The sequence below is a fragment of the Squalius cephalus genome (genome assembly GCF_949319135.1).
Source record: "Squalius cephalus genome assembly, chromosome: 18".
NCBI lineage: Eukaryota > Metazoa > Chordata > Actinopteri > Cypriniformes > Leuciscidae > Squalius > Squalius cephalus.
The window spans coordinates 22,166,144-22,183,185 of NC_137139.1; the positions used below are offsets into that span (position 1 = coordinate 22,166,144).

Below are 17,042 nucleotides of genomic sequence, written 5' to 3' on the forward strand. Positions count from 1 at the left end.
TAGGCAGATCAATTTGAAAACTACTGCTTCAAATATGTATTAAAAAATCAGTAAAAAGAGACTGTGCTAAAAGCAGTATAAACAATACACACACACACACACACACACACACACACACATATATATATATATACACAATACATACAGTAGTCAACATTTGAAGTGGATCAAAACCTTTCATCAAAGTTATACATGAATTTGGAACAATACCCGTTCTTGTTATTTGATTAACTTTTTTGATCCACTTCAAATGTTGACTACTGTATTTTTTATAGAAAAAAAATGCTTGTATTAGAATTAATACAAGAATTAGAAAATATGACTTTTTTAAAATTAATTTTAGACACCATTTAAGCATGTCAAACTGCAGTAAGACACTGCTGTCACTGCTTGACATGTCAGGTCAACTGCCTGAATACATTTATTCCAAGAGCCACACAAGTATCTTTCTCTGGTCTGACTACATTTACACATTCTCTAGATTCTAGTTCAACTGTTTTGAATGTCATCAAACAGGCTTGGCCACTTCCAGCAATGAAGCAAATGACTTTGACTCTTTCACTATTTTTCTTTTCACATGCAAGCGCACACCCACCCACAAAAGCTTCCTGTGTGGGGTATTGGCTCTAAAACCTTGTGCTACAAAGTGTTGGGCAGAAAGACACAAAGAGAGAGAGAGAAGGCCGCAGACAGAGAATAAACGCTAGGTATGCAACAAAAAGGGTGAGATAATCTGAAGGAAGATATGAAGGGGCGGAGAGGGTCACAGTGATACTTCGAGCTGACCACAGATCTAGTGAACTGTTGCTGCCACTGCTTCCGTGACGACACATCGCACAGTTCCTCAACTCAACTGTAGACCTACAAGAAACACACGTAGAGAGAAAGCCAAAGATGGACACCTTTCAGAAGCCCACCGATCTCCCCTATCTCTGACATGACGGAGGAAGCCGCTGTGACACACATCATGCCATGGACGCCCAAGCCTGCATTCTGAGGGACATACTGGCCCAAATCAGCAGCAAGGAAGCAGAACAAGAAGGGGCAGAGAACGGCTTTGCCGGAGAGTTTTTGGTAAGTTATTAACTAGGTCTTACGTTTACACATGTCACCGCAGGGTGAAAATATGCTCTCTGACGGTCAGATTCAAATCTTGTGACACTGTGGATAGGTTGAAAAAGGTGCCAATGTTTCTGCTTTTTTACATTATATGCATGTGCCGAAAGCAAGCTAAAAATAAAATGTGTCTGGCCACTGTGCTGATGGCTAAGCGTGGACTTCCTCTTCTAAATAAAGTGCCTCTCAATTTAAGCTTTCATAACAGAAGTTTCCATCTGTCGTGATGTTAACTAAATGATGATTGAGTCTATGGCTGACTGTCTACAACAGGGAGCCCCAAGTAGTACTTAGTCTCACTACTGCTTAGATTTTATCCCCCCAAATGAAACTTCATTTGCTTTCCCCCTCGAACGTCAACTGTTAGATATTCCATGTGAACAGTCATGGCATTGGTGACTGAGCGGGAGTTACCCATGATGACCCATCCTGAGCTGTGTCACTTCGACTTAAACCCATGCAAAAACGGAAAATGCAAAAATGAGTTTCTCTAAAGATTCGGAAGACACTTTAATTCAAAAGCATTTTACAGTGCATTCAGTTGCTTAGAGTGAAACAGGATGTTAGGCAGTGAAGGATGGACTGTGGTTTTCAAATAACACTCTTATATGCTGATACAAGTACATTATATTAAATAGAAATAAGCACTTTCTTTGTTGAGCTAAACCAAACTAAAAAATAATGTAATGCCAAAAATGTATCTTATCTTATCTTATCAGTGTTGACTGGGCATCAGTCTCATGACCTTGGTGTTGCTATAGCACCATGCAGTTCCGCTAGAGAAACTAGAGTTGAGCTAATGTCAAATGTGTGGCTCTCTCAGAGTCTACAAAGTAGAATTTTGAGGAAAAAGTTTTGTATGCTAGGGCACACCAATTTTTTTCAATTATATACATACAAAATATACATTTTAAAAAAAAGTCTATATATATATATATATAGATAGATATATATTATCTAAATTACTAGATAATGTTTTAATTAATTTGATTTGGCTTCGGTACAAAAGTACGGAAAAAATATGTATATCATGGGCATGAAATAAGAATTAATTTCTCTCATTTTAGTAAATTTAGCACAATATAATTCGTTCTCTCAGTCAATTTACAAAATTGTGTGCACAAGATTCATTCCCTCGATTTGACCAATTTAACTAAAACAAGGGAACAAATTATTACAACGTTGCCATGATTTAGTAAAAAGAGGGAGCAAATTATTATATCATGTGCACGGTTTATTTAAAAAGAGGGAACAAATTAGTAAAACATGATGACGTTTTAATGAGTGGTTAATGTGTGGCCACGATATAGATATTTTTTTCTGCATGTCGTGAGTGTGTGTGTGTGTGTGGGGGGGGGGGGTGGGGGGTGAATAATGTGAACATTATTCACATTATTCTATATTCTCACAAAGTAATGGCTCTTTGAAAATATCTAGCGTATATCGTACTTTGGGGTCATTGTCATCAAAATATTTGAAAATCTCAGCTGTAAATGGTTACACTGTATTGTCAAACAATACAAATAGCCATAACAGAAAACTGAAAAGTAATATCACGCCATTTTTAAGGCTTAAATGTTTGTCACCCAGGTACATGTTACTCTCGTAACTAAGCTTGCACCCATTACGTACTTCCCATAATGTGCCAAACCCTGAAGTACCAAACTTATTTAGGCATGCCCTTGCCACCATGGCTTCATCCTGTTATGCAGAACAAAACATGCTCTGTGGTCCAGCCTGAACGCTACACAGTGTCTGTTATAGTCCTCAGCTGCTGCAAAGTGTTCAACACCCAATGTCAAACCAGTCTGCTGCCAGTTTTCTCATTCACAAGAAGTGTGAATAATTACTCAGATTATAAAATGCTCTTTTAAACATGCTGTTTTATTATCTCTTGCCAAACAAGACTTCTGCCAGAATAAGTGATTTGAATCGCTCACTAAAGGAACGTTTACAGGAAGAGAAACTGTCTATTTGCCAGAGCATGGAAACCTAAGTTCCCATCACACTGAGAGCAGAACTACTGGTCCTCACTGCTGGACCGCAATGTATACCGACACAAGGGACATAAATGTAGAGAAATGCCAGATACGAGTCCAGTCTCACTGTCCAAAACGAGAGGGTTTCCCACAGCGTGATGGCTGGTCCCTTGCATGCCGTCCTGACTGTTTCAGCTCAGAGATCCCATTCTAATTACTCAGCTTGCTATATTTGCTCACTGTTTGTTGGGCTCTTAAAGGGATAGTTCAACCAAAAATGAAAATTAGCCCATGATTTACTCACCCTCAAGTCATATAGGCACATATGACATTCTTCTTTCAGACAAATACAATCGGCGTTATATTAAAAAATGTCTTGGCTCTTCCAAGCTTTATAATGGCAGTGAATGGTTGTTTCTGTTTTGAAGTCCATCAAAGTGCATCTATCCATCATATAAGTGCTCCACACTGCTCCGGGGGGTTAATAAAGGCCTTCTGAAGCAAAGTGATGTGTTTGTGTAAGAAAAATATTCATATTTAAAACTTTATAAAGTAAAATAACTAGCTTCCGGCCAAACGAACATACGGATTTCACTTAAGTGTAAAGCGCAACACTTTACGAACTGCTGATCCTTACACTACGCCATGACGCACTACGCTACTTACTACATCACAAGTTGCGAAAGTTACGCTTTAAGTGTAAATAGACTGTGTATGGCCGGAAGCTAAAATTTTACTTTGTAACGTGTTAAATATGAATATTTTTCTTACAAAAACTCATCGCTTGACTCTGATTGTATTCGTCAGAAAGAAGAATGTCATTTGACTTGAATTGAGACAGAAGACTTGAGGGTGGGTGAGTAAATCTAATTTAAATTTTTGGGTGAACTATCCCTTTAAGGCTTCTCGTAAGCTCGGCTGTGGTCGGAAAGTCTCTTGGTCTGGTATCAAGGTGCTTGTGCTCAGAGACACACAAAGGAGAGCGATGGTACATCCCACATGCATGTTGTGACAGCCACACTCACTCACATATACACAGCCACACTTATCTAGTTTTTACAGATCTTAACCACAGGGCTATAAACTGCATTCTGTTAGTCTTAGATCACTGCAGCTGAGATGTCAAAAACAGCTTTTCTTCATTTGCTTTGTCTTCTAAACTAATATCCATATTTGCATTGGTTGGTTAGTCTTTTAATGCCATGCCAGCTTAATTCCTTGGCTATTTTCATGCCAAGCTAAAAAAATAACTACAAAAAAGCAATTAAAAAAACTATAAGGTTTTTAAAATTTCCTTTAGATAAAAACTCAAAAATGGATTCAGGGTTAACCCTGTTAGAAGTTTCTTCCAAAGTGTTTAATATCAATATTAACTCAGCCCTGAACTTGTGGGTTGAACAACTGAATCTTATTTAATCTGGTCAAAACAGAAACTGAAGAGGCAGTCTACAAAATATCGAGCAGAGAAGACATACCCCTCCACAGCTGCGGACAAACAAGATAACGTGAAGAAGAACAGATACAAGGACATTGTTCCCTGTGAGTATCACATTTGACATCTGACTATACTAAAGGACATTACAGTATACTATATTGCTGTATAATGTACCATAATATACTGTACAGTACCATATTTTCTCTAATATAATAATAATAATATGTTCAATTTATATAGTGCCTTTCCTGAGCTCAAGGATGCACAATAAATCATACAGTCATCCACAACAAAGAACACATAACGTCATGCAGACAGCATAGAAATGTAGACAGTATATACATACAAACACAGTGAGCGATACATGAACATGAATACTGTATTGTAATTATACCATACCATATACTGTATAATAAGTGATGTTTTGTCGTTCTCGGTTGTTACATTAGAAAACGTGATGTAGTATAAAATGCAAATGACGCAAACGTGTGAGAGATTAGCACAATATTTGTGCTGTGTTAAAACACTGCTTAAAACACATGAGATGATGATTGTGATGATTACAGTAACGAGACTATGATGCTAACGATGCTGACGGATGTATTTTCTCACAGTTGATCACAGCAGAGTAAAGCTCTCCCTCATTAAATCCAAACATGACACGGACTACATTAATGCTAGTTTCATTAAGGTAAGCTGGTTATATGCAAGAAAGATATCATGCTATATACACATACGCAGGTTAAACAGAAAATCCAATGCTTCAACAATCACTGAGAAATAACAGCTGCTATTTGTTGTCTATTTATCTCAGGGGGTGTTGGGCTCTAGGGCGTATATTGCCACACAAGGCCCGCTGCCAAACACTGTGCTTGACTTCTGGAGGATGCTGTGGGAATACAATGTGCAGGTATGCCCATTTCACACACATTCCACTTCCTTTAAAAAAACAGGTTCAACCTGTTCGATCTCTGGAGAATCATTCACATGCGGAAATACCTCCATAATGACTCTCTCTCTCTCTCTCTGTAGGTTGTTGTAATGGCTTGCAGAGAGTTTGAAATGGGAAGGGTAAGTTGTAACTGACAGTGTATTAGAGGAAATGTTGTCAGTCACTGTGTCTTAAAGTAAACATTTTTGCCACATCCTTCTTGCATCAGAAAAGTGAAGCAATGCATCAAGCATGACATTTCTTCTACTTTTTTTTTTTTTTTATCTTGAGCTCCTACCCTTTCACAACTTTTGAAATTATTACAGTGCTATTCTCATAGCATATACAGATGCATCTGAAGGGAGCAGTTGAGACTGAATGCTGCATTTCCTCTTTATTTCAGAAAAAATGTGAGCGTTACTGGCCGGAGTCAAAGGAGGATGTGTTTATGTGTGAGCCATTTACCATACACTATGTAAGAGACACTTCTTCCTTCACTCACACCACACTTCCTGTCCTTGTGTTTTATATGCACTCAAACACATGCCTGTTCAAGCTTGATTCTCAGTATTCATGAAGCAACCCTGAATCTAAAACAGTACATCGTGACATCTCGAACTGCTAAGAAGGATGCAAAAAAAAAAAAAAAAAAGAGAGAGAGAGCTCAACATGTAAAAAAAAGTCCATAAAAATAGAATATATTTTTAATCTTAAAGGAGAACTCCGGTCAATTTTAACATTGAGCTCATTTTTTTGTAAATTTGGAGTGCTGTCAGTACAGAGAACAACGACAAAAATCGGTGTTGCCTACATCGTGTTATCCTCTTTTTAAAATTGGCACCCTGTTGACTTAAATGGGGCAAGTTCAACAGGTTGCAAATTTTAAAAAGAGGATAACACGGTGTAGGCAACACCGATTTTTGTCGTTGTTCTCTGTACTGACAGCACTCCAAATTTACAAAAAAATGAGCTCAATGTTAAAATTGACCGGAGTTCTCCTTTAACAGATAATGTCTTGGAAGAAAATGTACTAGTACCCTTTCCATTTTTCCTTTCAGTGTAAAGTTTATCTTTGAAAACAGTAATAACTTAATAAAACTTGTAAATGTAATCTGTGCTGCCTAAATAAAACATGTATTTATTTTTTCATTTATTTAGACAAAATAGTACAGAATTGTAATCGACCATAGCATGAAAGTAGTTATTAGCTTATCGTGTCAACCAGAATTTTAATATTGATGCATCCCTCTAAATAATAATAATAAAAAAATAAGTCAAATGTAGATTGGAAAGTAGTTATTCACTATTGAATAACACTATTGGTAATCAAAATATTACCAGCACATTAATGATCCATTGAGCATTCCATTCACGTACATGTTTGTTTTTGTCCAGGAGTCTGATGAGAATAAGGAAGAATATTTGATAAGGACGCTGAAGGTGACATGTAAACAAGTAAGTAACACTTTTTTGGTCTTTTTTTGTTTTGTTATTCAGCTCTTATACAGATACATATAATAATTAATTTTATTTGAATTAATTTTATTCAATTAAAGTAGTCAAAAACATATTTGACTGTGCGCACAAAAAACGTTTTTTTTTTTTTTTTTCTTGGCTTTTTATTTTTTATCTTCTGTATTGCATTCTTAATCATTTTTCTTCAATGTCCAGACTAGATGTTTGCCAAAATATGAGCTAAATAAGTACTTTATAAACTGTTCGCTTGATGTGTTCACACTTGAGGCAAGTTCGTCAAAATATAAAAGTGTAGGTCAAACACTGATGTGGTATTTTTTCTCGTGGAAATGTCACTGCGCAAGAGTACAAAAGCGTTCAGTTTTAATAGTCAAGTGCAGCGACTGTAGTGGAGACAGTGGAACAAACATAGACAGGTGCTGACATTTCCAAAGATGTTTTGTTGTGATGAAAGAAAACCACCAAAATGTGGTGGTTTAATGACATGCAAACCAGGTTGGCAGAAAAAAAAAAAAAAAAATTTATATCACACCGGTTATTCAAGGAGTCCCGGACACTGAAACAGCTGCACTATGTGAACTGGCCGGATCACGGAGTACCTGACTCCATTCCTGCCATCCTGGAGCTGCTGGAGGACATGCGCATTTACCAGGATCATGATGAGATTCCCATCTGCATTCACTGCAGGTAAATGCCTGTATGCCTGTAAATGCCAATGTGATTCATTTATGATTAATGATTGCAGCTGGGGGCTATTCAGATAAAAACTACACTTATGTTGTGGCCATGATGTAAAGTTTTAGTGGCCATGAACGCAAGATTTGTTTGTATCTATAACCATGGAAAATGCCCACCACCATTTTTTACACAGGAAATATGTAGGTGGTTGACCAACAACAAGCAAATGCCCCAACAAGCAAGAGTTATAATGACAGTTAATGCTATGCTGAAAGACATTACATAACCAACAGAAGAGAAATTAATTCTTTAAGGTATTCTTTATAAGTTACCTTAACCATTAAGACTGAAAAAGATATAATATGAAGATATACTTATAGTTTATTTAGACATTCCAAATCTCAACCAATCTTTCAGTCTGAACTATAGAGGTCAATAATATCCAGAGAAAACACTAGTATAGTAATGTCTAGTATGAAAAATGGATATTAATTTTGAGATTTGCTAAAATAAAAATTAAATCAGTGTTATTAAATTATGTTTTTAATGATTAACTTGTTTTTCCACACAGAATATTCTGAGCAGTGAATTGACTTGTTAAAATGAAATCATTTTATGACTCCACAACAGTCTTATGTAGAAAAATGTAACCTTCAAACTACAGTTACGAGTAAGAATGTAAGAAAAGATCATTGTGTTTTCACTGTGACTCATTCTCTTGGGACTGTTTGGGGATCTGCAGTGCAGGCTGTGGAAGAACAGGTGCATTGTGTGCCATCGACTATACCTGGAATCTACTGAAGAGACAGGTAAGGATTCAAAACATCTTCCTGAAGTTTCATTGTACTGGCACAAAAAATAGAGACGACAAAAAATTCTGCCTCATACTTTAGGTCAGATGTTAATCTTATTTGCTCTTGTTTAGATGATACCAAAAAATTTCAGTATCTTTGACCTGGTAAAGGACATGCGTACACAGAGGCCCTCTGTGGTTCAGACTAAGGTAACCAAAATGGCTCCTTAATTTGACATCATCAATAAAAACTAAAACGCCTCAATTTTCCCTAATGATAAATTCTCTTTCTCTTAGGAACAATATGAACTAGTATACAGGACCATCAAGTTGCTGTTTGAGAGATATCTAGCAGCAATGGAAGAACCAAACAGTGAGGTCAGATAAGACACCATTATTACTCACTCTGTATTTACATATATCATGTCATTTTATTTCCCACTGATTTAGCTTTCTAGTTATGACACTTAACACATCATAGGCAGAGCATTTTGCTGGCCTGAGTCATGAATAATTTAATTTGATCATCAATCAGGTCCCAGCTTCCACCTTACCCCCCACCATAAGCAGTGAGAGTGAGTTCTCAGATTTCAGCGACTCCGAGACTGAGACGGACTTCAGTGCGCTGCTTCGAACTGAACACAGGTCTGAGGAAATCTCTCATTTCAATGGTATTAATCCAGATTTTAAGGGAATAGTTCAACCAAAAATGAAGATTTTATTCTCCCTCATGCTGATCCATTCCAAATCTGTATGACTTTTAGATATTTAAATTTAGATATTTAAAACAAAAAAAAATTCAGTTGTTTTTGTCCATACAATGAAAGTCAGTGGGGTCCTATGTTGTTTTGGGCCCCATTGACTTTCATAGCATGAAAGAAAAAAAAAAAGAAAAAAAAACCCTGACACAATTTTCAAAATATCTCCTTTTTTCATATAGGTGAGGGTGAATAAATGATGACAAAATTTTCATTTTTGTCTGAACTTGTGTAAGCTGAAGTGTGTAGTTTCTGCTCTAATAGCATACACAAAGATAAAAAAAAAAAAAAAAAAAAGATTCACCCATCTGCCGTTGGTCAAACAGACAGAGATAGTACCACAAAGCCACAGCTTTAACACCTTCCGGAGAAATTAATTAGCTAATTACCTACTGATGACCTACTAATACCCCCCCTAGAAACTTTTAAGGAGTGCGGAGTCGTCCCTATAAACCAGAGTGTACCACCGTTGGGCACCACCTAGCTACGAAAAAATGTATAATCATATTTTTCAAAACTACTGCCTTGATCAAAACAAAATAAGTGGCATTTATTTGAAAGCTGAACTTTACAATGCATGTAGCCAATTTGATTAACTCCTAAGTAGTGCTGAGTTATTTGTTGATAAATAAAAATAATTCATGAAATATTTGTACTATGTACGGTAATATGTCAAAAACATCATACAGCTCAGATAGTCATGTGTCATTATGTCATTTGAAAGGTCTAACAGAGTAGAATACAACAAGCATAATTGTTTTGGGCTTTGACTAAACTTGAGCAAATTTTTGTTTTCACTTAGATCTAAAGATATAACATTAAAATGACAAATGGTTAAAATGTTTTTTGGATGCTCGAAAAAAAAAAAGAAAAAAAAAGCCTACCCTGGTTTTGATTACTTTGAAAAAAGAATTGTCCTCATACCTTATTTCCTTCCTGAGTAATTGCATGTCAAATTAGAAAGATATGTAAATTTTCCCTTGAGCACACTTTTTGTCTTTTATCAGCAGTTTCTCAGCATGAGAATGTCCAAATGTAATGAAACAGTAAATGTAAAAAATGTAAACGTTATCTATCAAATGATGCCCACCTTTTGACTCTCCTTGCTATGGTTTTGGAGTCTTTACTATTGTGTATGTCACTCAGAAAAAAGGACTTAAAGGGTTAAATAGAAACCTAATTGTAATAAAATAATCTTGAATTGTTTCATGTCTAAGACACACTGTGACTGTTTTGTGTTATTTCCAATTATAACTAAATCTTTTGTTGTTATAATAGGAGTAATGAGATGGAAATTCTAATGGATGAACGCAATCACATTCCAGAGAAAATCACTTCTTGGCCACAGCCACATTTACATCCATTCAGTCAAGAGGTCATCTCCACCAAAGTCAGTCCTGCAGACATGCTCAGTACAATGAGTGAGGCCCAGATTCAATATCAGAGGTCATTCGTAGCACCAACTCCTCAAACAGACGTTACAACCTGTGGATATCAAAGAACTGAGCCATCCACCAGCCTCAACACTGATCTTACCCAAGCTGCATGTTATCATCCCATCAGCCTAGTACAGGAGCTGAGGCCAAATATGAAGCATCTGGAGCGGGAAGAAAACCAAGATGTTAGTCCCGTTGGCAAAGACTACAAGCCTATTATCTCCAGCACCCCCTGCTTCACTGTGGAAGATCCTTATTTTGATCCCGAGTCTCCACCAGCTAGTGAAAATCCCAGAGTTATGGACTCTATGGTTCATGAAATTTGGATGGAGAACACTTGTTTCACAATACCTAGTTTAACGCTTAATAACCAGGTGTTGGAACTGCCAAAACATGACTGCAGTGATAAAGGTATGAAAACCTATGACTTTTAACAACTGATTCTCTCAAAAATGATTTATGATGGATCACTTATGATCATTTTACAATTTGTATAGGTGCAAATACACCTTCATCTGATGAGGACACCCCTCCTCCTTTGCCAGAGAGAACCCCAGAGTCTTTCATACTGGCAGATGAAATGAACGGTTAGTCCAGCTCAATGTCTTAATAACTTCTAAACTTCTCACCAATGTGATTTCAGTTTTATTTATATACCATTATAGTATTTATGCATATTTTGAATTGGCTTTTATTTTTTATATTTTCAGTTTTCATTTTAATTTTAGTTTAAACATTTTATGTGCTTTTTGTCTTTTTTTTTTAGCTTCAATTTATTTCGGTTTTAGTTTAAGTAATTTGTTAACACTTTACTTTAAGCTTTTTTGCATAAAGAAATAGAAACAGTTACATTAAATCTTTTTAAAAATGATTGTAAACAAAATTAAAATGTAAACTTTTGCAGATTACATTGTTTATCATGTGTTGTATTCACATTCACAGTTTGTCATTGTGGTTCTGATTATTCATGAGATCATATAATGCATTATAAGGTGCATTACAAGTCACAATTAATGCATTAAGAATATTTTTTTTATAATGCATTATACAGGCTGTTACCAGTCATTTTAGTTCTTCAACTTAAACTTATTTAAGTTAATTGCCATTGCCAAAGCAACGTTTCACATTTTTGTTTAGTTTTTTTTTGTGTGTGTAGGTTTTAAGTCTTTTCCATATAAATTATATATAGGACCTCTAAGCAAACCATTTATTTTGGCTACAGACTTAACAACTTCCCTTTTTTCTGCAGCATCATCTATTCCACTAAGTCCTGTTGCGATAACAAGTCACAGTCCTCCCCAACTGTGCGAACATCCACAGGGTAAGACTCACTTATAGTGAACAAGTGAACTTTTAATTTGCTCTTTAAAAAAGCCAGATATATAGGCTACACCATCATTAAGCAAGCGAAAACATGCCATATTAAACAATTTTAAAATGAATCTTTAAAATCAGTACAACAAAGCAAACAAAATACCTTCATACAAATCTCTATCAATGTAGGCCTACGATTCCAGAATTTTAGGAGTCGAGTGGTTCAATTGTTTGATTCAAAACTAATAAGGGAGGTCATGAAGGCCTACTGACATTTCAAGCCACAGCATATACAAATGTACAGTGCCTTTAAAAAAAAAAAAAAAAATTAGAAAAAAAAAACCATATCACTGGTCTTGTTTCCAGATATCAGTGAAACCAGTGAGCTGTTGGCATTGGTGATCCCAACCAGCTCAGGCTCTGAGAGTGTGAACAAAGGTGAGCATTATGCAGACTTGGAAATGTATGTCTATAGATGCAAATATAAGTGGTGGTCTTACAGCACCTGTACATTTTTCCGTTTCCTCTAAAAAAGACAGCCCGCCCTCACCGGTACCCCCACTGCCTGAGAGAACTCCAGAGTCTTTTGAAATGGCCATAGATAAAGGTATGACAATCACAGGCATTGATGATGAATCGACATCAAATTTCATCTGGTCACTTTGTTTGTACCTTATCTAATTTGCATCTTATTTTCAACAGATTTGGTACAAAATGTGACACAGGAAAAACAAGATGTTGTAATGAGAGTTGGGAAATCTTTAGAATGGTCTGGGCAAACATCTGAAGCTCAAACAGACATGAGACGATCCTGGTCAAGGAGCAAGGTGAGCAGATGCAGGGCAGCCAACAACCTCGTGCACTTTTTGGATATATTTTGCTGAGCGTAATAAATAAGAACAGTATAAATGAGACATAACAGGCTTGTTTTCATTATTTCAGAGCCTAAAACTTAGAATGTCACTTCCTGGTAAGTCAGTAATTTTATTTATAGGACCTCTAAGCAAACCAGCAATACATTTATTTTGGCTACAGATTTGACAACTTCCTTTTTTTCAGCAGCATCATCTATTCCACTCAGTCCTATTGCTATCACAAGTCACAGTCCTCCTCCCCTACTGTACAGACATCCACAGGGTAAGACTCACTTACAGTGAACAAGGAAATAAGTGAACTTTGAATTTGCTCTAAATAAAGCTAGATACTGGTGTGTTATAAGCTGACAACATCATTAAGTGATGACAAGCGAAAACATGCCATAAATAAACGCAATTTTAAAATGAATCTATAAAATCAGTACAACAAAGCAAACAAAATACTTAAGACAAGAGTCGGTCTATCAATTGTAATAAACTAATAGGCTAAGGGAGATGATAAGCCTCTTAGAGGCCTACAACATTAAAAAACAAACATCACGTTATTATGTACAATGTCATGTAGCCTATATGACATTTCCACTTAATAAAAAGTCTATTTTTGTAAGCACAATCAGCTTATCTTCGAGAAATCTGAGGTGAATGCTACTGTAGCTGAGGTGAAAGTGTTCATTAAGTAAACTTTGCCGTCACATATCTCATGAATAATGTTGTTCTTGTGTTCGCTTAGCCTACTTACTTTTTGTTTCAAAGACATGCGTCGCGCTGATCAGTTATCAGCTTGTTTGATTCCTGTATTATGTTGTTTATGGTATTCTGAACTTTTGAACGAATCTTTTGAAGGAACGACTTAAAAAGACACTCACTAGTCGCCACCTACTGGTAATGATGTAACTTACAGAAAGAGTCACCAAAAGAACCAGTAAACGAATCTGAACGAGTCTTTTGATAGACATAATTCTTCTGAGTGGATTCGTGTTGCCATTATTTTTAGATTTACGGAGTTATAAAAAGAGAAATCCAAAATCCCCATCTATAAAAACCTAACTCTAATATGTCAACAAAATGAAAAAAAAAAAAGAAGAAAAAAAAGTGCACCTGGCTTAATCAGTGTTCAGACTTCTGTTCTGGAAATGTATGCAAATTAGTGCATATTTAATTAGATCCTGACTCATTTGCATATTTAAATATAAAATGTCAGAGAACTTGTCATACAATTTTTTTTTTTTTTGCAATTCTTAATGTAATCAATTAACTGGGGAAGTATGGTGATATCTAGTAATTTTTTACCCTGTTCAGTGTTTTGCCTTAAGTAAGTTCTGTCAGTGCTATTAGTTAATTATTTCTAAATATAGGCTATTTACTTCCATTTTTTCCATAGAGACCACAGAATCTCTACTACACACCCTAACACCACATGAGCAGACATCTGAGACATTCAGACCAGTTCCAGGGACAGGTACTGTATCACATATCCATCTAATTAAAAACACAAATGTAACTGTTCAATAGCCTATACAATCTCCAACATAAAAAAAAAAAAAAAAAAAAAAGTATTCTGATATAAACGTGCACAAACTCACAGTAGGCTATGTTTTGCTGTTTTGTTTCATAAAGAAACTGTCACTCCACCACTTCCTGAAAGAACTCCAGAATCTTTCATTTTTCACACGGAGAAAGGTGCAGTATACAGTACAGTTTACAGTATACAGAAAAACTGTGCATCTACGTTTGTTAAAGATATTTTTCCGTTAAAGTGTCTGACAACAACGCCCTCTGTCTGCCCGCTGAGCCCGAGCAGCAGAGACTGAGAGTGGGCACATCATCTGAATGGTCAGGCAGCTCCCAACCCAGATCGTTTCTGGAAAGTTCTTGGAGCCGAAGCAAGGTTTATACTCTCCCTACATGTTATACTACAATACATTTAGAAGTGCATAGCATATAGCTGACCCACAACACTCTAATTGTCATGCAGTCCATTGCTTGAGCTGTACAGAGGTGCTGTGCTATGACTTTCCTTTCGTATGATTACTGCTTGACTCACTCTTACCAAATGTGTCATTTTCTAACAGAGCGTAAGAGCAAAAAGTTCAAAACAAGGTAGGTTGGTTTTTCCATTGTGCCCTCCCACACCTCAGTCAATAGTGTCATTACAGCATAACACGCGCAAGCAAATGTACCCTCTCAAGTGCTCTGCAATGTAGTGTTTTTCACTGTGCGACAGAGATAAAGATGGCGCACTATTATTAGATCCATGTGTGCACAGCTGTGTTTAATTTTACAGAGCCTCTATCTGTGGCTCCGCTGACTCCTCCAGTCTCTGTAACCATGGCAACTGGAGGCAAAGGTGAGTGACAGCATAAATCCATTGACAGTGATTGATATAAAAAAAACTGCATGAGTAAGACTACACAACCTTAGTTTAGCTTGCCCTGTGGCCAATACAGTAGAGCACCAGACGGCACCCAGCAGTCAGCCAGCAGCAACGGGACCAACAGACAACCGGACAAACAGAGGGGGGGAGAAACCTTCACTGGTCAGCAAGGCCAGGACCAAGGTTATACTTCTAAAGTCTCTGTATTTGGTACATGTAAAGTGCATGGCACAATAAACATGTCAAATCCAGTTTATTGATTTTGCACTCCCTGTTTCCCATTGAACCCACATACTGAAAAATGTATAGCCTAACTTGAATACACTTTAAAGGGGCCGTTCACACAGATTGTTTTTGTATTCCATTGCTCAACTTTTCCATAGATTTATTTAGTAAAAATGTACTAGACAGACACGTTTGACCAGGTCCTCACGTCTTGTGTCCTTTGCGTCCGCAGCCATTCTAAAAATGCGGCGCTCAAAATTGACAATGTGAAAATTCCCCTTTGTGGCTACGCTACTGGTTTTAACACTGCGCTTGTGTCTCAAATTTTTTTTGTCCACAGAGCTCAAGTTAAGAAAAAGAAAATTATTGCAATTTTTTTTAATTCTACTACCATGCCTCTTGCGTTTTTCATCGCAGAAACGTGTTCTGTGTGAATGGCCTCTTATGTGTGAATAGTAGCCTACTTGCTTTGGATAAAAGCAGATTCTATAAATGTAAATACAAATTTATTTTCTTACAGAGTATTAAGTTTTTGAAAGGAAGACAGAGACGTATGTATAATAACCACTTCTTTTCCTTGTTGATAAAACTAATTCTATACAATTAAAATAAGCATTTAAATCAAATGACAAGCTGCTTCATGTGTGTGTGTGTGTGGTTTGAACATTTCAGCAAAAACAGCCCCGCCTCCGATCCCGCCCCCAGCTCCACCTTCAGCCCCGCCCCCAATCCCACCTTCAGCCCCGCCTCCAGCCCCGCCTCAGTCTGCTCCACCCCCCTATGGTGCTGCTGTAGGATTCTTATTTTGTAAGCTATCCCCCTCTTTAAAATCCACTTTTTAAAAGACCAAAATGTTTTCAAACTGGTGTTCTGAGAGTTGACACCAGATGGAGCTACTCCATTTTAAATGTCCTCAGTTCATGTTGATTGATACCTGGTACTACTATGCCAATGCATGACATTGTGAAGAGTTAATGACTCCTTTCTTACTCCACAGCTTTTGGATCTCGTTTTGGAAAGCCAAAGGGCCCACGAAATAAACCAGAAACATGGGTCTAGTTCATGTCGAAGGTGAAAGGAAAGGAGAACGGCCTCGCAAGACTGTACTGCGCACAGATTTCTTTCAGCCACAGAGAGACAAGCACTGTGGTTGAGTGATAGTAGACCAACCACTGACCTCACACAACAGATGGACATTTAAACAGATTCTGTATGAAGGTGTAATGCAAGAGAATGGCCTGTTTGAACATTGAACCGTTGCAACTAAAATGTATATAAAATGATAATAATTGTGCAACTAGAGAGAAGATAATAAGAGATGAATGTACTGAAATGTAGACACTTATCCACATACCATAATCGCATAGGTAACCTTTTTAATGTATTTTATAATACATACAGCTGCAGGTATGGCCAATCAAGCCTTTATATTAGGCTACGTAACTTTGGATTTAGCAACAGCACATTTGGTGCCAGGTCTGTCTAAAAGAGATGAAAATGATTGTGAATAACCGTAATCAAGTTTATGGTTTACGACAGTGTTTAACTGTGTCTGCTCATTTGCCTTTAAGAAATGCTTCATCTTGGTACACTCATAAAATGGTTTATTTAAAAAAATACAGAAAAAGTCTATGCATTCCATTGCATTTTTA

The 17,042-nt window shown here is 36.7% G+C and overlaps 1 protein-coding gene across 8 annotated transcripts; it reads left to right on the forward strand.

Moving 5' to 3' along the window:
* The first annotated feature begins 568 nt into the window (after nucleotides 1-568).
* ptpn22 (protein tyrosine phosphatase non-receptor type 22) lies at nucleotides 569-17,020 on the forward strand. Of its 8 annotated transcripts, none has more exons than XM_079849280.1 (29): nucleotides 569-1,074; nucleotides 4,526-4,634; nucleotides 5,145-5,221; nucleotides 5,345-5,440; nucleotides 5,563-5,601; nucleotides 5,865-5,936; nucleotides 6,857-6,916; nucleotides 7,482-7,624; nucleotides 8,358-8,424; nucleotides 8,541-8,618; nucleotides 8,706-8,786; nucleotides 8,944-9,053; nucleotides 10,445-11,013; nucleotides 11,100-11,189; nucleotides 11,852-11,923; nucleotides 12,283-12,354; nucleotides 12,452-12,523; nucleotides 12,619-12,743; nucleotides 12,859-12,886; nucleotides 12,979-13,053; nucleotides 14,173-14,250; nucleotides 14,409-14,471; nucleotides 14,549-14,679; nucleotides 14,864-14,891; nucleotides 15,076-15,138; nucleotides 15,218-15,348; nucleotides 15,911-15,941; nucleotides 16,063-16,197; nucleotides 16,388-17,020. In XM_079849280.1, the coding sequence occupies exons 1-29, from the start codon at nucleotides 973-975 to the stop codon at nucleotides 16,447-16,449; spliced, it is 2,859 nt and encodes a 952-aa protein (XP_079705406.1). In that variant the 5' UTR covers nucleotides 569-972; the 3' UTR covers nucleotides 16,450-17,020. The 8 variants fall into 8 exon arrangements, with proteins under 8 accessions (XP_079705406.1, XP_079705403.1, XP_079705407.1 ...); XM_079849277.1 differs by having other exon boundaries at nucleotides 576-1,074; nucleotides 11,091-11,189; nucleotides 12,976-13,053; XM_079849281.1 differs by having other exon boundaries at nucleotides 576-1,074; nucleotides 11,091-11,189; nucleotides 12,976-13,053; nucleotides 15,239-15,348.
* The last annotated feature ends 22 nt before the right edge of the window (nucleotides 17,021-17,042 follow it).

Bases quoted from the DNA above. Each gene is read 5' to 3' on its own strand.
- ptpn22 (XM_079849277.1), top strand. From the start codon at position 973: ATGGACGCCCAAGCCTGCATTCTGAGGGACATACTGGCCCAAATCAGC. The intron at 4,635-5,144 runs GTGAGTATCACA...ATTTTCTCACAG, and splicing joins ATACAAGGACATTGTTCCCT to TTGATCACAGCAGAGTAAAG. The intron at 5,602-5,864 runs GTAAGTTGTAAC...TCTTTATTTCAG, and splicing joins GAGAGTTTGAAATGGGAAGG to AAAAAATGTGAGCGTTACTG.